Raw genomic sequence first — 22,324 nt, forward strand, 5'->3', positions numbered from 1 at the left:
CATAGCGCCAGCAGTAGTGGGTGCCAGTGGCGAACAGAGAGGGCAGCTACGCACAGGGGCGCGAGGCGAACAGGGAACAGCGAAGTGAAGCAAGTGGACAGTGCAGCGAAAAGCGGGCGGCGACCAGTAGCGAACAGCGAAACAGGGGCGGCGAGGGCAGAGGCGAGGGCGAACAGTTGCGGGCGGCGACAGTAGAGAGTAAAACAGCGAACAGGGGCGGCGAGGGCAGAGGCGAACTGGGACGGCGAGAGCAGAGGCGAGGGCGAGGAGGGTAGGCGAGGGCAGAGGCGAACAGGGGTGGCGAGAGAGAGAAAAGCGAGGGGGAGGAGGCAGAGGCGAACAAGGGTAGCGAGAGAGAGAGAGAGAGAGAGAGGTTTTGCATGTCAATCCAGGATCTCTAAAGAGCAAAATAGTAGCCTTTTACAACGTCCTCTTCACTACAGCACAATCAGTGCCCAACATTTAGCAAGAAGGCAGCACCACCAAGTTGCGCAGCCTGTCTTCAAAACAACTACAAAATGGCAACCACTCAACAACTGACCCCATCTTCAATATCTAGCAAGACCTTAGTAGACTAGGCAATGCTTCTTTCTAACAATATCTTTTCTCATCACATTGAGGTTCATCGGCAGATCACGTCTTCACAATGGCTCTCTCCATTAGTTTCTTCCTCCAGACTTCTGCATGCAAGGAAGCAGAGACGCGAAGCATCGCTAAGGATGGGTGGGAGACCAACTAAATATTTACATTAGAGATTAATATCACATAAATCCATCTTAAACATGTTCTTATTAGTACTTTCAAGTTAAATTGCAAGTTGGCATGAAGAGCTGCTTGTGTGCTCAATATATAATTTCCTTAAATCAATAGCAAAGATGCTTTGCAATATAAAATGTGGTGAATGCAAGGCTCCAAATCACAATATTCCAACATCACAAAGAGAAAATGTATCACCATCATTAGACCAAAGCACCATTCTACTAAATCTTGAGACGTGTGAACATCCAACTCTCTTACTTCCCTAAACTGACACGTAGCATGTTTCCATTATAGTGGGGTCTGCTCATCACGACCCACCATACCATGGATCTTACCCAAAGTGGGGCAACAACCTCGTGCAAATAAGGGCAGTAGTGAAGAAGAGGGCCAGTCCCTGGAGACTCCTTTGATCAATCTAAAGACACGAGCCAGTATGCTCATTTGAGCACACTCATTGCATGAACACCCATAAAAACTAAAACACCTGCACACATGAAGCAATGGTAACAACTTCAACAAACCTTTTTATTAACTTGCTACAACTTTACTACGTATTTTTATGCCAGGAGTTGTAGTATAAAATCTCAAAACAATTAGTTGATAGTCATTGAATGTGCATAACACTCTAATTTCCACAACTAAACAGACACCTCCATTACCAACTGATATTTAGCAGGGGAAAATAATAATCATACATCAGCAAAATGATATTGTGGCAGGGCAATTGATAGATCATATGTCAGCTTATCGACACTGCATAAGACAAGATGCTGCAAAAAGTTAACACTTTTACTGATCTTCGATTTGAGCTATCTCAGATCATGCATTCGAAACCCTTTAGGACAGCTACTAATGTCGGTATGTTCTAACAACTTGTTCAATTCGCCGTCGACAAAGGGGGCAGTTGGAAAGTTGAGTAGAACAGGATGTACAAGAGCACATGTGCCCGCACCTGCAAGTAAATTATCAGAAAATGGCATGACTCTCTCTCTCTCTCTCTCTCTGTGTGGAGTATGGTAAGCACTAGTTTCCACTTTGGGCTCTGCATGGACCGCATACCCCCCTTCAGTACAGTTTGGACTCCCCTTTTTTCCGCTTGTCTCACGAGGATACCAACCGGGTTATCTGGTCAGATCTTCTTAGGCTCTACACACATTGCACATGGATCACACCCCCGGAGCTCCCCACGAAGATGCACCTTTACAGAGACCACTTCGTCACACTCACTGAGGATGGATTCATCCAGCAGCCGGGCTACTTGAGTGTTCACATGTCCCATGCCATGTGGATTGCGATTGGCTAGATATGGGTTTCTTCCCACCGCTTCAAAGTGGAGACAGGTACAGCTGAGCGCATCTTCAGAGCTGGGAAGCTCGTACGGACACCCAGAGAGGAGAGGATCTGCCGACTATGCCACACAGAGGTTGAGACGGAGGAGCATTACATATGCCGCTGCCCAGTATACTATGAGATCCGCGGGAGGTTTCACTGTCTATTTCGTGAGGGATTCGGTCCTCTCTCCAGGATCATTGACTTCTAGGACCAGCGTTGCCTGGGCTGCCTCCTTCTTGAGCTCCGCAGACACAGGGACACCTTCTTGAGACACAGGCCCCAGCCACCCCGCCCCCTTCCTCAGCAGCCAACCATCACCAGTTTCTTCCGGACCCAGGAGGTGGAGCACACCGACAGTGTGGATCTTGTGGACCCTCCACGAGCTGCTTTGGACCTACCTCGCCCGAGAGGAGTTACCTCGGACTGAGCCTCTGCACTCCAACGTGCCCGACGCCCTCGACCCCCCCGTCGGCCATGATCACCTCATCAGCTCTAGATCCAGGACATGCTCCACCGCCATCGAGCTACCTTTCCACGTGACATAGCTGAGGGAGACCTCTCGGCCATACTCGTCAACCCCATGCTTGACAATTTGGAGAGTGGTATACCATCTACTCGGAGCTGATGTTGCTCCCATGTTTTTATGTTTTTAGTATTCCATGATGAGTTTCCATGGACAATTTTGTATCACCCCAGTGAGATAGCTATATTTATGTTTTCATTCTGTTTTATTTTCCATTCCATGATGAGATATGCCATGGACATTATTGTACCACTTTGGTCTCATAGGCCCATTGGGTCTTTAGTAGACGCTTAATATATCTTTCTTTCTTTCTTTCTTTCTCTCTCCATGATCATCGCCTTTCCAACTCCAATTAATTCACCCAGCACCTGGCACACCTATGCCACCTCTCTCTACCATGTCCCCGAGCAGCCACCTCTCCCCCATCCACCCGAAGCTCATCCCCCACACTCTTCCTTCTTTCACCTCAGCATGGTGAGAGATGCTATTGACAGGATGCAGACTGGGAGAGCACAAGATCATGATGGACTCCTCACCGAGCATTTCTCCCATGCTAGGGACACGCTAGCCCCTTTATTGGTTCACATGTTTAACAGGGCTTTATGTGAGGGCTTCCCCCGTCAGTTGGTCATTGAATACTATTGTACCATCTTGAAAGCAGGTGACCCCATGGACCCCAACAACTATAGGACTATCATGATTGGTCACACCTTGGCCAAGATTTATGGTTCAATTTTGGAGCATGAGCTTAGTAGATGGTCCGAGGAGCAGAGACTCAGAGCACCGGGGTAGGCAGGATTCAGGAGAGGGAACTCCACACTAGATCATATCTTTACACTACGGGGGATCATTGAGGAGGGGAGAGCTCACGGGCAATGCATATACTGCTGCTTTGCGGATTTCCGCAAAGCTTTTGATACTGTCCCACGGGCCAGACTGATCAAGAGACTGCAGGATATGGGAGTGCCAACAGAGATGCTGGGGGAGATCCTCTTGTATGCAGATGATATTGTTCTTATTTCTGATTCACAAGAGGGGCTGCAGAGGCATTTGGATGCATTACGGGCCTTTTGCGAGGACCGGGACCTTACTGTGAACCTTGGAAAGACCAAGGTCATGATCTTTAACACCTCCTCACAGTGGATAACAAGATCTGCAGTACAGTTCTTGATGCAAAAGGCGGCCGACGCTAGGTTGACGAGGGGATATGCAGCCCTTGGCTCGCTAGAGAGGCAATGCTCACAGATACAGTTTCAGGAGCCGAGGACGAAGCTTTGGCTATTTGATACTCTAGTTACACCTGCACTACTGTATGGTGCCCCCATCTGGGGTCCTAGCTTATACCACAGGAGGAGACAGAGGAGAGAGCCGGCCGAGACAGATACAGAGGAGATAAATGATGGGTGGAAGCCGTGTTGGAAATAAGTGCACACTAGGTGTACTATTTCTCTAGTCTAGTTTCAGTTCAGTCTTTGTGTCTTGAGTCTAGTGCCATGTGGCACCTCTACATTTATCCCATAAGTGAGTCTACTCAATCTTGTACTTCTCACCTATAAATTGTAGGTGTCACATCAATGAATAAATCAATCTTGTGTCTTGTCTACACTCATCTCAAGGTAACTCTTTGTCTTTCATTTTGTTCTTGTTTCATTTCTAGTTTTGCTCTTGCCTTCATATTTTCTACATGGTATCAGAGCAGGCTGCTCCTGCCCTGTATTGCTTGCCATAGCCTGTAGGACCAGCCTATTCACACTCTGCACAGGCTGCGCCGCCTGAATCTTCTGTCCGCCAGTTTTTTTGCTGTCCGCCTGCGCCGGCCTGATTTCAGTAGCTGCTGCGTACTCTTGTTTTCGTGAAGCTGCTGCTGCCCGCCGTACTGTTGCAGCTCTTCTTTGGCTGCCTTCTTCATCGACTCAAGGGTGCGTATCATCTCAAGGAAGCTGCAGATCGACTGTCCTCCTAAACGAGCTATTTTGCTGCATTCAGTTCTGCCATTGCTTCCTTTTGAAGAGTCTACAAGGTACTGTGCATTGTCTCCTTCAGTTTGCTGGTTAGTCCTTTTCTTATCCTCATATCTGCAAACTGCTAGTTCCTCATGCTTCGATGGGCTGTCAAATGCTATGGCCTTGACAAGTGGTGAGAGAGCCGGCTTCTAAAAACAGTTCGGATCTCTTCTTTCATTCATTTCTGCAATCTTGTAAGGGAATAGACACTGCCCTTGCATTTTAGCAAGAGGTAAGACCTTCCTACATGGCCTCTTCTACTCATTCTCTCATGTCTATCGACAAATTCAATGGGTCCAACTTTCATACTTGGCAAATCAAAATCAAGTGCCATCTTATGAAAGAAAGTCTTTGGGACGTTGTTCATCCTGCTGCTCCCGAAGATTCCGACATTGAGCAAGTTATCACTTATGCTCCCACTGCCAAGAATGACAAAGCCTATGCTATCATCTTGCTCGGTCTTGGAGATGATTACATTCATCACATCTCCGACATACAGTCTGCTTCTCGAGCATGGATCACTTTGGATACCCTTTTTGGACCCCGCTCTAAAAATTCTAAGATTGCACTTATGATCTCATTCTTTGATCTATATATGCAGGAGGGAGCTACTATAGCCTCTCATGTCAATTATTTTCGCAGTCTTATGGTTCAGCTTGCATCAGTGAAGTCCCCCATCTCCGAAGATATTGCTATTGCTGTGCTTCTCAAAAGCTTACCTGACACCTATGCTACTCTTGTCACTACCTTCAAGTATCACAATAATCCTACTCTTGAAGGTATCATCAATGCTCTCCAAGAAGAGGAAAGAACAAAACAACAAAAGGTAACTGACACTGCATTTTTAGCAAAGAAAGGAGGTTCTAAGGTAAGAAAGCCTTGCACCCATTGTGGAAAAACTAATCATATGGAGAAGGACTGCTTCAAGGCTCATCCATGCACCATTTGTGGCCGTGATAATCATCGGGAGAAGGACTGCTACTCTAAAACCTCTACATCAGCCCCTGCATCTACCTCAGCCCATGTTGCTGCAGCATCTACATCAGCAGATCTTGCTGTTCATTCCTCACATGATGAGGAATGGGCTTTCTGATTACTTCACCTTTCTCGTCTACCACTTTGACCACTGATGATGTAGGTCAAGGGGTTCTAGTGTCTTACTCATGTTTTTTGACCTCTCTCTTGTCCCTACCCAAGAGGCAGAGATTGCCCTTGAGGAGGGGATGTCTTCAAGGTCCATCTGTTTGTCTACAGTCAGTCTTCTGTCTATCTAGTCTTGTCTGTCTGTCTATCTGTCTATCAATCTGACTGTGTCTTGTTTTAGATCCATCTTGTCCCTATCCTTGTGGACCCATATGAGGATATCACTTGAGGAGGGGTGTCTCAGGATCTTTTGTCTCTCATGTCTTGTCTCTCAGTCTATCAGTCTTTATATCTGTCTTCTAGTCTTGTCCATCTTGTCTTCTAGCTTGTCTCTCAATCCTTGTCTAGTCTCTCTGTCTTGGTCTTATCTTTTGTCATGTCATAGTCTTGTCTTTTTGTCTTCCTCCTAGTGTCCACTTAAGGAGGGTGTTGGAAATAAGTGCACACTAGGTGTACTATTTCTCTAGTCTAGTTTCAGTTCAGTCTTTGTGTCTTGAGTCTAGTGCCATGTGGCACCTCTACATTTATCCCATAAGTGAGTCTACTCAATCTTATACTTCTCACCTATAAATTGTAGGTGTCACATCAATGAATAAATCAATCTTGTGTCTTGTCTACACTCATCTCAAGGTAACTCTTTGTCTTTCATTTTGTTCTTGTTTCATTTCTAGTTTTGCTCTTGCTTTCATATTTTCTGCAAGCCGATGGAGAGGCCCCTAGTGGCGATGATCTCACGCATGATTAGGAGTAAACCATCAGTGCCACATGAGATTGTGCGGACAGAGAAGGGCGATAGTGACAGAGGCTCTATTCCAAACAGTGACATACTGGCATAGGCTATGGGAGCTTCCACTTGATAGATACCCCCGGCTAGCCCTGGAGTCCTCGAGACAGTTGACACTTGAGGGAGATATAGAGTGCTGGTATGCACAAGTAGGCACTTGGTTTGGCATGCACAGTATGCAGATGGAGGCACTCCCCCCCTTCTAGTACAGCATAGAGGCCCCGTCATTTGCTCTCAGCCGCACAGAGCGGAACAGGGTTATCAGGAAGGACATTGTCAGACTGGATACTCAGAGGACATGGAGTTCACCTAGTCGTCCACTGGGGACGAAGATGGCCTTCTACAGAGATCACCTCCTATGCCTGACAGTGGATGGGTTCATCATCCGTCCACCCTACATGGACATACACCTATCCTTTGGGGTGAGATGTGCGATCGGCCAGATCTGCACCTCGTCCCACCAGCTGAGAGTGGAGACTGCCAGATATGGGCCTAGGGCGGCCACACCAGAGGACAGGATATGCCAGCTCTGTCACACAGAGCCTGAGACAGAGGACCATTACATATGCCAATGCCCTGTATACTATGAGATTTGGGGGAGGTTCCACTGCCTCTTCCGAGCTGGGTTTGGACCACTTTCCAGGATCATGGACTTCCCGGATCAGAGATGCCTCGGACTTTTTCTTCTGGAGCTCCGCAAACACATGGAGTCCTTAGTGAGATCCATATCAGCTGCACCTGCTCGAGGAACAGCACAGAGAGCTCTCACCGACTTCTTCCATACCAGCACTCCGAGGGCCGATCCACCCATCATACCCAGACCACAGGCTAGTGTAGGAGCTCGGCCAAGAGGTGTGACACTCGACAGAGCCACTGAGTTATGCAGAGCTCGACGCCCCAGACCCCATGGCCCTCGCCCACGGCCATGCCACCACAGGAAGATCCGGGCCATCATCTCCCATCATCGCCGACCTTCTCGCGCCAGCTCAGTTTTACCACCTTGAGCACCATGTCACAACAGCCCATGAGGGATGTATTAGGGTGTTATGAGAGCTCTCTGCTAATGTACCTAGATCAGATTTTAAAGTTCTAGATTTTTTTGTTATCTTTCTTTATGATGTACCTCATGGATATGATGTAACCTTTTGGTCTCATAGGTCATTTTGGGCTTTTGAAGACGTTAATACAACTCTTGTGTATCAGATGTCATATGGTTGTAACTTTGGTCTCATAGGTCACTTTGGCCTTTTGAAGACGTTAATATAACATTTCATTTCATTTCTCTCTCTCTCTCTCTCTCTCTCTCTCTCCCCCCCATGGCGTGACTTGAGCTCAACCCCACTGCTGATTGCGCCTCGCGCAAGTGGCCATCTTCTCTCTCTCTCTTTGCCTAATGTAGACGCTCTACTGTAGCTTGCCTCTGTCCGCCTCTCTGCTCTGCTTTGTGCGCACCCAGCTGCGCACCTCTCGACTCTGGCTCGCATGCAGTCCCCTTAACTATTTCCAATGGCAACCCATGCCTAGCAATGATGTCCTTGAAGAAAAACTTCACCACCTCCTCTATAGAGTTGGTCTTTACAGATTTAGCTTCCGGCCACTTGGTGAAATAGTCAAAAGCCACAATGATGTAATCACATCTGTTGCCTTTTGTGGGTGACTTGATTGGTCCAACAAAATCCAATACTCACTTCATGAATGGAGTTAGCGGCAATACAGTTGAGATGGACAAACTATCGGCATCTCTGGGTTTACCCATCCACCATCACATTGCTTTGCTTTACTATTGGCATCCCTCGTAACAATTGGCGACCATAGGCCTTCTTATAAAAAAATTTCGGCTGTTATTTCTCTGCCCATGTGTCCTCCAATGATACCACAATGTTCTTCTCTTAACTCTTCTTTCTACTCATGATTCGAGACACATCTGTGTAGGATCTAGTCTATGCCTCTTTTGTAGAGTCTTAAAACTAAAGGGTAACTTTGTATCCAAAATATCTCAAAACTGTATTAAATCTCTCTAGAATATTTCTCTCGCTTTTGGCTGCTCTGCCTACGCTGCCCACCTGTGCTGTGTGCCTCTGGCTACGCTACCCACCTGCGCGCCTTTGCCTGCTTTGTGCATAGGGGTTCGCTGCTCTGATGTAGCCTGCCTTTGTCCGCCTCTCTGCTCTGCTCTGTGCGCGCCCAGCTGCCCACCTCTCAGCTCTGGCCTGTGCGCAGGCAGTCCCCTATTCTGTTCTGTGTGTGCCTCTCTGCCTGCTTTGTGCGCCTCTGGCTACTCTGCCTGCACTGCCCACCTGCACGCCTCTGCCTACTTTGTGCATAGGGGTTCGCCTGTCTTTTTCCACCCACCCTTGCTCAGGCCCCCAAGGCAGTAACTAGGGTAAAACACGTCTCAATCCCAAGAGGGAGAATAGGATGGTGAGACAGACTTTCACACCCCCACAAAGGCACCAAATGCATACCGCAGAAGACTGAGGGAAGGGATCATGTCCCCTAGCTCATGAAGGCTTGCGAAGATGGCTCGATGAGATGAGGCCCTTTATGAGGAGATACAGCTACACATAAGGACAGAGATGAACACCATGCGACAGGAGCTTGCAAAGGAATGGACCGAGCAAATGCATGCCCAAAGGAAAGTGATATACGAAACACTGAATGAAGAGATATATGCCCAATTGAAAGGATCCTTGAGAGGTCTAAGAGGCGCAAAAAACCTCAACCTCCCCCTTCTACATTGGAAGCCTTAATACCTGCTGAGAAAGCTGAAGATTCAGAAGATTCTTGTACATGTGTGACAAATACAATGTCCACAACTTCTTTTCTTGCTGTGACCCAGGCAGAAGCATATGGAAGATATTTCTTCTCAACCTATGACAACACTCGAAGACTTTTGTGTTCCAGAAAAATCAATGGAATCCCTTTCAGACATCCAACAGGTGGTTGTCGCCTCTGAGCAGGAAAGCGTGGTGACACAATCAGATAATTTACCAATAGTTTCACTTGAAGCAGATAAAGATTCAATCTTTTCTTGGACAAAGCTCGAAGTTACCAATGATGTTAACAAAAGTTCTACTCAACCTACAGATATGATTCTCATGCTTTTGGTAAAGATGAGACAAGTTGCAGATGCAGTTAATATTCAGTTTGGTATATGCAAGATTATTATGGTCAACAATAATGCCATGACATGGGATCTAGCAGCTAGGGCTTTGGATGCAGAAGCAATACAATCATTTCCCTTCTTCCAGAGTCACAACAACTACCCCTGGGTTTTATTTTAAATGGGAGGGAATGTCACGATTGTGACTTAGTTCATTATACACAGTCTCCTTATGATTAAAGATCCTGAAGTGACATAATTACAGAGGACCCCTACACTCGGATGGTCACGACTATTCACTCTAGAGACATGCCTCTTCATCAAGAGCCACACTCCTTCGACGACTGGTCACACCCCTTCGCTCTAGGGTTGCAACTCTTCACCCAATGGTTGCAGCTATTCGTCCAAAGGATGTGTCTCTTCGCCTAGAGTCATGACTATTGGTCATGGGATGTGTCTTTTCATTCGTGTCTCTTGAACTCCTATATAAGGAGCCTGTTGTATCACAATTTCAATCAATCAATCAAACATCTGTGTTCAAGTCTACTTTCAGTTTCAGTCTTAAATACACAGATAGTGGATGAAATACGTAATAACAGTAATCCTCACAAAAGACATCACAGAAATGCAAAACACTTTGGAATCATGTAAGGCAAAAGTGGCTGCAGATGAGAAGGAAATGCATTCATGGGCTGAAATTGCCAAATTGAGGAAGTCAACCCATGGATTGAAGTAGTAAAAAAGCAGAAGGATACACCAGTCAATAAAGTAGAGGTGATGAATGCTACATTGGAAGAGGAAGCCAAGAGACGGGCACGTGCCTTACATGTACGCGTAGTTGGGTGGGAAGATAAGGGAAATCCCCAAGAGGATGCAAAAGCTCTTGCAACAAAAATTGGAGCCACTGATGTACCCATTACTGGAGCATGGCGAGTAGGCAGAGATGAAACTAGGGTGAAGATATTGATCATCAGGTTTGGTGACTTGGAGAAGAAGAAGGCCTTCCTCTCCAAGAGGATGGCCCTTAAGGGGGAAAAGATTTATTTGGATGAGGACCTTACACCGGCATAGATAGCACACCGGAAGGAACACATGCCGCGTGTGCTTTGAGGCAAGGAAAGAGGGGAAATGGGCGGTATACAGAGATGGCCGAATCATCATTATGGAGAGGAGGCCCGCTTGACAGTGTGCGGCCTACAAGACCTTGCGATTCACGGTGTGGAATTGCAATGGAGCCCTTAGAACAAATGCAGGATACTTTTAGACACAGTGATATTGCTATGTATACGGAGACCCATCAGTGCACAAACAAGAGGCTTCCTGATGTGCGGGGTTGTAGATGGGAATCAGTTTTCCGCCCTTAGCCACGCACAATGGGAGGTACCAAAGGATCTGGAGGAGTGGCAATACTTTTCAGGGAGGAGCTTCATGACAAAATACATGTGGTACATAGAGATGCAGATGCGAGGTACATGTGGGTCCGAATATGCAGAGGGGGGCTCTGCGAGCTATATGTGGCGGTATGCTACTTTCCCCCAGCCCACTCCAGGTTTGCACCATCAGGAGAGTCGCCCTATACGCCACTATATGATGATATCATGAGGTTTGCCAACATGGGAGACGTATTACTGTTAGGAGACTTTAATGCACGTACAGGCACAGAGCACACATTGCTGTATGATACTCAAGAGGCTATGTAATTCTCACACTCGGGAGTGCACATGGGTTGGTCATATACAATGGCCTATCGAGATGGCAAGGATCAGATGCTCTCACACACTGGAACTCTAAAGGGGGAGCGAGAGGAACGGACTATTTGATGGGATCTCCTTCATTGATACCTGATGTGCGGGGTTTCACAATTTCCAATTTGCCCATTGGCATGGCAGCCGATCATGCATACCTGAGTTTCACACTAGTAGAGGTAGATCCCCGAGAGATGGGCCAGCCACTCATCTACCTAGGTACCCAAGATATCAGTTTACATGTGAGATAGTTGGGGTTTACCGAGATGCAGTATCTGATGGCTTGTTTGCTTTAGACCCGCATAGCCCTCTGGACGAGATCACGAGAGGATTGGCAGGTGTACTACATGCATCCGCTCATATGCGTTTCCCTGCACTATGATCCCTTCCACCCCACACCACTGCCCCACAGAACAATTGGTATGATGATGAGTGTCGTGAGACACAAGCACAGCTACAGCATGAGATTGCCATTGGGACTCACACGCATAGACAGGCCACGATGATCTTTCGGCGCCTTGTGTGGAGGAAGAAACGAGCCTACTTGGCTAAGCTAGAGGAGGAGATCTACCAACTCTTCCTGGGGAAGGACAACAAGAGGGCATGGAATATGTTTCAAGAGAGACAGCCTGGTGCTCTGATTACTGCACCTAAGGCATGGCATAGTTATGCTAGAGAGCTATATGATGCACCAGGACAGCCCCCCACCCCCCCTCCACTAGGAGCTAGACCAGCTAACAGCCCCTTTTTTACTATGCGGATGGTGCTAGATGCGATAGACATGTTACATAATGGAAAGGCACAGGATCATGATGGGCTATTTGGAGAGCACTTCTCATTTGCGCGCGTCACTTTGGCTCCGCTCATCGTACATGTGTTTAATCGTGCCATTTGTGAGGGTTTCCCGGCAAGCTGGACAGAGCATATCATTGTACCACTTTAAGAGTGGGGACCCCATGGTATCAGGCAATTACAGGACGATCATGATTGGTCATTACTTGGCCAAACTATATGGCTCTATATTGGAGTCGGAGCTGAGCCGCTGGGCAGAGAGGCATGGTCATCGAGCACATGGACAGGCCGGCTTCAGGAGAGGATTTACTACCTTGGATCACATACTGACACTACGGGCACTTACTGAAGAGGGCAGGGCACAGAAGAGAAGGATATATTGATGCTTTGTGGACTTCTGCAAAGCCTTTGATACCGTGCCACATGCCAGGCTTATGCACAGATTGCATGATATTGAGGTACCCGAGGATATGCAGTGGGGGATATATGCTTTGTATGAGTCTGTGACAGGCAGAGTCCGAGCTCCAGGCGGACTATCCGATGTGGTGACCAGCACGATAGGACTGAAGTAGGGATGCCCGCTATCGCCCACCCTCTTTTGACTGTACACTGATGTGGTCTCCGATTATGTAGACAGATTGGGAGGCCCAGGGGCATGCCTGGCAGGGGTGCTGATACCCATCTTATTATATACTGATGATATTGTTCTAATCTCAGACTCTCCGGAGGGATTACAGAGACCTGGATGCATTACAGGCTTTCTGTGCAGATAGAGATCTGATAGTGAACCTTGGGAAATGGTGTTTAACACCACACAGGCATGGGTGACGAGATCAGAGCCTCAGTTCACTTTCCGAGGGGAGCCGGTTGAGTACGTCAGGTCATATGTCTATTTGGGAGTTACTTTCACAGGACCGCGTTTCTCCCTAAAGGAGGCAGCAACAGCTAGATTAGCTAGAGGGCATGCAGCCTTGGGGGCACCTAAGAGGCAGTGTGCACACATACAGTTTCGGGAGCCGCGCACCAAATTGTAGCTACATCACAGATCTCAGAGAGGGACGGATGAGGGATGGAGGTAAATGGAGAGACCACTGATTATGATGATTGACCGCATGATTCGGAGCAAATCATTAGTACCACATGAGATTGTTTGGGCTGAGCTGGGTGCCGCACTAGTAGTGACCGAGGCCCTATTCTAGGCAGTTATATTTTTACAGCGGCTATGGGAGCTCCCTCAGCAGAGGTACTCCCGATTGGCATTGACCTCATCCATACAATTGGCAGAGGATGGAGATACTCATTGCTGGTACGCCCACATGAGATCATGGTTTGACCTACATGGTTTGCGGATAGAGGCACTACCACCCTTTCAGTACAGTCTGGATTGTCCATTTTTGGATCTCACCCGCTTAGAGCAAAACCGCGTGATCAAGATGGATATCATCAGAGTGGACACAGAGAGGACATGGACTAGTTCCCTTGAGCCCTTAGGCACAAAAATGGCTCATTACAAGAGCCATTTTCTACACCTCTCACTAGATGATTTTATCACCCGCCCGGCGTACATGGATGTACACCTATCACATGGGATACGTTGTGCCATTGGACAGATTCGGACCTCATCACACCAACTGCGGATTGAGACAGGGCAATATGTGCATCAGATCTTGGATGATCGCATTTGTCAGCTATGCTACCAGGAGGCAGAGACAGAGGAGCACTACATTTGCCGATGTACAGTCGATTATGAGATCCGAGGGAGATATCACTGACTCTTCCGAGAGGGTTTTGGGCCGTTACGCAGGGTCATGGAGTTTGAGGATCAGAGATGCCTGGGATTGTTTCTACTTGAGCTCAGGAGATTTTCCACTCAGTATCATCTCGGAGTCTTACAATTTTGCTCTTATAACTATAAGACAATCAGTTTATTGTACTTTTTAGTCTCATTTACTTGTTCTCTTTGATGAGACACCAACTTCAGATGTACTCTCAGTTTTGGTCTCATAGGCCGCTATGGCCTCTTAGAGACGTTAATATATCATTTCATTTCTCATGTAACTCTAGACCGAGCCACGGCACTACAGTGAGCCCAACGTCCCAGACTCGCTGGACCTTGCCAGCAACATAGACATCAGCCCCAGCTTGAGGAGATCTTGGAGAGGCACAAAGCCACCTTCTCACTGTCCAGTATATTATGAGATACGAGGGCGTTTTCACTGCCTGTTCAGAGAGGGTTTTGGACCACTTTCTAGAGTCATGAGATACCAGGATCAGAGATGCCTCGGATTATACTTGCTGGAGCTACGTAGACATAGAGAGGGTCTCTTGAGAGGGAGGGGATCAGAGAGGGAGAGACACCTATAGAGGCAGATTACAGACTTCTTTCGACCAAAGATTGAGCAGTCAGGCCAGCAAGCTGCAATCCTGTCTTTTCCATATTGCTCCCTTTGCTCAGGAGTTAAGCCAAACCTGTTCTTCTTGAACTTTCTGGCATGAGGCTCATGGTCCTCTCTTTTTCTTTTCCCCTTATCCAACGGGGCAGCCCTATCTGCATGGGCTCCATGGGCCATCATGGAAGTTTCATGAAGCACGGTGGCATGTGCTCCACGAACTTGAGAATCAAATGCATGTGACTTTCCTGCATAAGGCAATCAGTAGGCAAAGCTCTTTTAGTGGCAGACTTGTCACCCCTACCATGGAATATATGTCGTGAATGCATGTGACCATCATGCCCTCCATGAGCACTAGCGTACATATACCTGTCAAGCTTTGTGCCTTGTGGAGAAGATGCATGACGAGAGGTGACTGTCACCTCTTCCCTTTGCATAAATGACTTCAACCTTTGAGATGCGTGATCTCCATGCTTCAAGCGAGGTGGGTTTCTGAATTTCAGCTCTCCATCTTCTCTCTTTTTGATGTCACCTTTGCGGAGGAGGTAGGAAAGTGCCAACTCCCTTGGCTTCTTGCTCACTTCTCGTGCCATGGACTCAAAAGTCACGTCTACCATTGCATCAGGCTCTTCTTCTTGTATGACTGTCTTTCCTCGAGACAGTTGTCCCTTTGAATCACTATCATTTACCCTTTCAAGGGGCTTGTGCCTTCCTCGAAGAGCATCAGAACCACGCGAGGCACTTGATGGGCACCTCGAATTAGGCACTTCCAAAGGGTTGCCTTGGCTGTCCATTGTGTTAAGTGTGCTAGAAGCGGGGTGTCCAATACTCAAGTTCGTTTCCCCACTAGGAAGAGGGAAACAACCTAGCTCTGATACCAATGAAACCGATTCCGTCAAGTCGGAATAGACTCCAATGGACACCCACACGCGTAATAGCACAACTTCATATCACAATTTAAAATGGACAACTTAATAACAACTGGAATTTGAAATGAAATAGATGGACACCAGCACTGGGGCCAGAACGGGCCGACCCCCCCTCAATATATGATATATTTATTGGGAGTATTTAACAAATAAAATGCTCCATGGGTTCAAAGAACCAGATAATGTCCATGTACAAAAGGCTCGAAGTAGATGTTCGAAGCAGAGCGACCACTTGAGTGGTCCAGTCTTTACGGTCCTGTGCCTTCACTGGACTCCGCGGAGAGCGCCCCACTGGTGTTCCAGGACCACGCACAAACAGGCGCTCCCGTACTAACGCCTGGCTCTCCCGATCTCAGCACCTTTGGATCGTGGTTCTCCAAGAGCTTGGTCTACCCGGCACCGAACGGGTGTTAGCCATAGGGAGAATCCCTAATCAGATTTATCACAACGTACTTTACTTAAATCTGAAAATTCACTTACTTGTAGGTGGAAAACCAATACCCAGATGTATCTGTCTGTGTGCAGCCATGAGTGGAGGACACCAAGACACAGCAGCCTCTTGAAGAGAAGGGGAAGGAGTTGCCTGTGTTGAAGGTGTAGCCACTTGAAGATGGGAGATGCCACCTATGGAAAAGAGGCGCAATCGCCTGCAAAGGAATTCCACCACCTGCTGTGCAGGACAAGACACAGCCGCCTGCTGTGGAGGAGGAGAAGGCGTAGCCGTCTATGGAGAGGATGAGCAGCCTGCAGAAGATGGAGAAGTGGCCGCTTGTTTGCAGAACACAGCCGCCGGCCGCCTAGCTGTAGGAGCACCGCTGCTGGAGATGAGCACACAGCCGCCTTGTTGAGAGGAGATGGAGGCGCCTGCAGTAGACAGAAGGAGCACCGCCTGTAGGAGATATAATACCTGGCTGCAGCCTGCGCAGTTGCCTGCTGCTATGTAGTGGGCAGCCCACTGGATAACCAGCGCAGCCACCAGCAGATGGTGCAGCCGCCGGCAGAGGGTACAGCCGTCTACAGGACAGAAGCAGCCTAAGGGGTTGCAAAAACGCAGCTTGTTCAATAGCCGCCTGGGAGAACATGCGCAGCCAGTTCAGCAGCTGCCAGGGTGCCTCGAGGAGGAGCCAACTGAAGGATGAAGCGTACACCCTGAAGCGGAGGAGATGTTCACTGCCTTTTTCACGTTAGAGGTGGTGGCTCCTTTTTGTAAAGGTTGGAGGGGGAGTTGCACGACTAGAGCTGGCTGGCTCCCCACGTTTGCATGTGGGCGGCCAGTTCTATGGTGGTGTGGGTAGGTGACCATGCACCCACCCCCACACACACACACACAAGATAAGTGAGGCTCCCCACCTTGGCCCCTAAGTGGGTGCCCACTTTTAAGTGAGTGTGAACATATAACCTTATAAAACAAAGGGTTAGAAATAAAATTATTAAACCAACATGTGTAATACACTTACCACCTGTTCACACACAATAAAACTCGTCAGAAGACAGAGCAATAGCTGCAGGGCTTTGCTGTGTTGTTAGTTTCGACTTATTGAAATAATTTTTATCTTTGAATATCCCTAGCCAGGCATAAAGTTGCTCATTTGCTGCTTTTATGATTTGTTTGTATTTGTCTTGAGCATTGTGGAGTTGGGAACATGGTTTTGGAAAGATGGAATTCCTGATGTGGTTTGGGACCTTGGGATCTATGATTGGTCTGTGTGCCCCGGATGTTGCATCTTCAAGACATAATCGGCTGGTTTTGTTCTTTGGAGATAGCATAGAGAACTGCAGCTCCAGACAATTAATGCTAGTGTGACAGGTACATAATTGTAGCTCTAGATAACAATTACTGCTACTGTGACATGTAGAGAATTTCAGCTCTAGATAACAAGGTGATGGTGATGCAAGAGCGTCACTATTGCCCTTGCATCACTTTCAAATTTCACTTCGACCTTGCTACGTTGTCAAAGTACATAGATGATAGGGTACCAAGATCGCACTGCATAAACCTTGGAGTTGCACATCCGCCGGTGAAAATCACCTATGAGGGTGGACCCTGTATGCATCCCCAAGTGGGTTTTTTGTGGATCATTCTGAACAGTGGATGGGTTTCCAACCCCGCATCTAAGGGCATCCAGCATACTTGAAACCCTTTGGTGTACGTACTCACATGAGTGCCACCTTTCTCAGCCATAACATGGAGTACGTACTCACAGGAGTGCCACTGGCAATCGTGACAAATTCCTAGATTTCTTTCATTGAGAAAGTGGTCTATAGTAGCTCATTTTGAAAAGGAGTCTTTGGATGTATCCATGTTCTGTAAACATGTATTAGCCAAGTGTTCTCTTATTGACTATTCAGGTCTTGCTTGGGCGAAATCACCGATATCCATGTTCTTGGGCTTGCCTACTCTCAGTTGGAGTTCGACAACCCCACTAGCAGCAGATCAAGTGATGCAACAGAGCCCCATTGCGATATGCAGCACTCAGGCGTTTTTCGCTAGATGGAACCACGGCTTTGGCTTTGCATCCGACCCCCCTTTGCAGGTGTTTCCCGCTTCCCAATTAAAGTCTGCTTCCCCGGCCTCAAGAACCCTCTTGTCCATTCAATTGGACAGACGTTTGGGCAGGTTCCTGGAGTCACACCCGACTGTCACCTCGGTGGTGGCTAGGGCAACTGGGATTCCTTCTATTAGAGTTTGCGGAGCCTCTCTGTAGGGTTTCCTGCAGGTCATTGCACTTCCGAGCCTAAAGGGCCTGCTGTTGCAATGTGCTTCATGTGTAGTCAGATGGGGCACATGGCTTGTGTCTACCCATGCCACCGCGAGGCCCATCGAGGATTCTCCCCTCACCCTCCCCCAGCCCCACCTCAAGCTCCCCCGGTGAGGGTGCAGGACGCAAGAGCTCAACACCACCCCCTTCCCCTCCCGGGAGAGGGCGGCCGGTCAGCCCGACTCAGTACGTAGGGTGAGGATGCTGGCTGGTGGCATCCAGTGTGTCGACCTCATAGACCCACCACCAGCCCCAACTGAGGGCCACCAGCTAGAGCATCAGGCAAGCGGGGCCCCCGAGGTAACAGTGCCTACGGGTAGCCGTTATGAGCATTCATCTCCGGATCAAGAGGTGGGCGGCACCCACGAGGTGCCCATTTCAATTTGTCAATCTTCAGCTTCCAAGGTTCCAGTGCAGGTAGTCCCCCCTCCCTCCCTTTCCCCTGCTGCTCTAGGTCCACTCCCCCCCTGGTCTCCCTTGTCTTCCCCCAGTCCTTTTGTGATACCTCCCCCTCCCCTGCCTAACATCCCCCCTTGTTTGTTGTTCACGGCTTCTACAAACTCTTCAATGAGAGAAACTCCAGTAGCAGCAAGGACACCGTCTTCAAATTGTTTACAGGTCTCTGTGTGTCAGAAATGCTCAAAAACCAAATTTTAGGGTTTTTGACAGCAGATTAGGGTTTCTCGCATCTGGTCGTACAGCTCCACACCTGTCTGTAAGGGCCGTACAGATTGATGTTACAGCAAAGTGGCACATTGAATGAGTAAGGCGAGGGTGTATGAAGGGCTCATGCAGAAAAATAAGGTACATGCAGGTGGTGGACAGCTGTTATGGGCGAGAGTGCTAATGTAGCTAGGGCATTTCTCCCAATCGAGTTTGAACACGGCCGCTCCCACGTCCTCAGGGATGGGGCGGGATTCATGGAGTACCACTCACACATGCAGAGAAGCCTGCACCTCCGAGAAGTCACTGGCCTCAACTGGGAGATGCTGAAAAACGGTGTAGTCCACCGGATATCCCATGAGTAAGGGGGACTTGGGAGCAAAAGAGGAAACAGGAGAGGATAAGATCTGGCTCCACTGGGTCCGTGAAGCTCTGGTGATTGGGGGGGGGGGGTGTGCGGGGGGGCGCAGGGGGAGGGGAAGGGGAAGGGGGGGAGGCCGCTCAGAAGCGGTCATCTCTGTGGGGGAGGGGGAAGGAGGGGCATCTTGGCCCTCTCCGAGAGGGGCTGTCACCACTTGGTCCTGACACCCTAGCTTCTAACCAGTGTCCAATGAGACTGGCAATGGTGTGCTACCAGGGTGACTGGGAACGCACACATCAGGGTATCCTAGTGTGACTAGAACCTTGGGATGGATACCAGTTCTGAGAATGGGGATTTCCAAGTTTCATATGCATGTGCATTGCTCATGTTTGCATGTGTTGACTAGTTGATTTGCTACAAGAATGCTTTGCTTTTGTGTGCTGTCTGTGTTGTCGGGGACAGACTTGTGTCATCGACTGGCTACAAGACCGTGTTAGTGCCTTTGTTTGTTGACAAGCGGTCGCCATTTTGCAGAGTTCTAAAGTAAGGGAAAAATTCAGCTTTGAAAAGCTTGAGGTGTTCAAACACATTAATAAGTGTAAACACTTTTAAAACGGGCACCCTCTACCTTATATTTAAACCAAGTGCCCTCTTAAGGCTTGTGTGGAGTGCTCAAGCATAATTAGTCGTAAGTGTGGGCTGCCCCTCATACTTGGCATGGGCTAACCACACGTGGCATTGGTAGGTGTGCATGACCAGCCAACCTCTTCAAATCTTCTCCTGTGAACTAGGTGCCTCCATTCAGCTGAGCTGCACCCACTGCTGAAGAGCTGACGGACAGTTGTACATCATCCCTACTGTTTCCATGAAAATTCTCACCCTTCTGTAGCTCTTTTGGAGAAGTCTGGGCTACCCTGTCACCCATCGCTTCATCCCCTGCAAAGTCCCACCAGGCCTCAGAGACCAGCTCCTTTCCTTTCTGCTTTCAGTCAGTTACCTCCTCCCATCGACTACCAGCCAGCCTGGTCTTCTAAACCCCACAGGAACCACCTTTCTCGTCAGCCATCTCCCTGAGACAGTCAGTCAGTGCATTCAATTATACGCTACATTCGTAGATGCTTTCTGCATATGATTTTCTGCGCCTTCACTGTAGCCTCATTTCCAATCTTTCCTCCTCGCTCCCCCCCTTTCCCACCATTCACACATGCATTTCCATGCATCATCAGAAATACATGAAAGATGTAATGCACATGTTGTTTTGGACAATCTCCTAATCTCAAAAGCTTGTACTTGAAATATCTGGACTCAGGCATGGGAATCAAGCCCCAATGTACCTTCCAGTCCAACTGACTAGGAGTTTATTCATAGCTAGTAGCCATAGGGATTATGTCCAGCTAGTGAACGACCCAGTGCCCATGTAAGCATATTTGGTCATCATGCCACATTAGCATTCTTTGGAGAGAGAATTAAAAGTCAAGTGACTCCTTGACCAGTCAAAGGGTAAAGTGTCTGGTCCAAGCTACCTCCTTAAAGGAGGTTAAGGACTTCTAACAGCTTTCAGTAATGCACCTCTATTCCTTGTGTCTCTCTCATGCTTTTCATGTGTCTTGAAACTGGTTACCCATTTCACCGTTACAATTTACACACTATCACATGTGCTCTAGTAATCTTGGCACACAACACTAAACCCTAGCATCTTGAATATTTTGAGTTCTTTTTGCAATGGCATTACACTATGCATTCCACATTAAAGAACAGAGTTAGAATTTTGTATGTATCTTGCAATAATTATTGAGCAGCATTCTGAGAAAGTTTGGAGAAGCTCACGGGACAAAAACGGCGTTATACTCTTGCTCTAGGCAAATGACACAGAGGTCAGGCACCACAACATCCCTCTTTGGCGCAAACATATCATCTTCAAGGTAGCCAGCTGGTGTATCTGAACAGACTCCAAAGCCCACGTGAGCTGCATGTCTAGCCAGTCAATAGATTTGTAATCATACAGAGTCATGAACATAACAACCCATCCTTTTCTCTTACCTTCTCGTTGCTTCTGCTCTCGCCTCTGTGCTGCAGCTTTCATGACCCTACAATTGCATGAAAATGAATCCTGCATAACAAGCCAGAAAGCATGCACAATGCCTCTTGAATTGTTGAACTTTGACTGTTACCTCCTAGTCAAAGCCACTCTCCTCCGCCTTTCAAGAAAGTACTTTATTGCATGTGAAGTCATGAGGTAGATTCCAAAGACTGCAAAGCCCAATGACATATACTTGTACCACCTGACAAAGTGAACTAGTAATGACACTTACAGAATTGCTCTAAAAGAAGAAGCATGGAGAGTGAGCATTTTGGGGAGTCAAATGGACAAAAATACAAACCTAGACCACTTTCCAAGATTGGCTATTAGCTCATCAATGCTCCTGGGAGACACATAAAAAGGCCCTTTATGTGGCTTCTGAATACGTAGTGTGCCTAAATCATCTTGAACAGCCTGGTTTTCACCAAAGACATAAGAGATAACAAAGTCAAATACTCTGAAACATTCCTCATGCAAGGTAAAGCATGCATCGCTACAAAAATTGGATACACAAAACATTTTATGGAGAGAGAAAACTGCTTATTAAAATCCCTGAACAGCTGCTATATGGAAAATGGAAAAAGCTGATACAGCTGCAACACAGATCATGGAGGCATATGGGGTTGAGAGAAAAACCTTAGATGATATCCAATTTACAGTTAGTATCACCCTGAGCAGTGAATTACATAGACGAGCCATAAAATCTGTTCTGCGCTCCCCATATGATGAATCCTCTGTATGTATTCAACTGAAATGGTGCATCAATGTGCATTGGACAAGTTACAAACAGGGGCGGAGGGTTTACTTCAAATAAGGCACAACCTGTATGCTATCAGGTGCATCAGGTAAGAAGTCATAACTCCACCAAAAGACCCGAGTCGCTAGCGTGTTTCTGAGCTCCCCCCCTCATGCCACAGAGCTACAATTGGGGGACCCATCGACGTTCTTTTCCTCTAGG

General features: G+C 47.8%; 1 protein-coding gene across 4 annotated transcripts in view; it reads right to left on the reverse strand.

The window, feature by feature from the left end:
• Positions 1–823: 823 nt before the first annotated feature.
• LOC147637894 (E3 ubiquitin-protein ligase SP1-like) overlaps positions 824–22,324 on the reverse strand; it is an 87,809-nt gene continuing 66,308 nt past the window's right edge. For 3 of the 4 annotated variants that reach the window (XM_086799731.1, XM_086799729.1, XM_086799730.1), the window contains 5 exons: positions 21,668–21,780; positions 21,458–21,568; positions 21,327–21,373; positions 21,114–21,225; positions 1,256–1,711 (listed from right to left, as the gene is read on the reverse strand). In XM_086799731.1, the coding sequence (XP_086655857.1) occupies positions 1,609–1,711; positions 21,114–21,225; positions 21,327–21,373; positions 21,458–21,568; positions 21,668–21,780 (486 nt within the window). In that variant the 3' untranslated portion in view covers positions 1,256–1,608. The other variant, XR_015266109.1, reaches the window with a different exon arrangement.

The sequence above is a fragment of the Cibotium barometz genome, chromosome 6 (genome assembly GCF_041138505.1).
Source record: "Cibotium barometz isolate CiBa-2024 chromosome 6, ASM4113850v1, whole genome shotgun sequence".
NCBI lineage: Eukaryota > Viridiplantae > Streptophyta > Polypodiopsida > Cyatheales > Cibotiaceae > Cibotium > Cibotium barometz.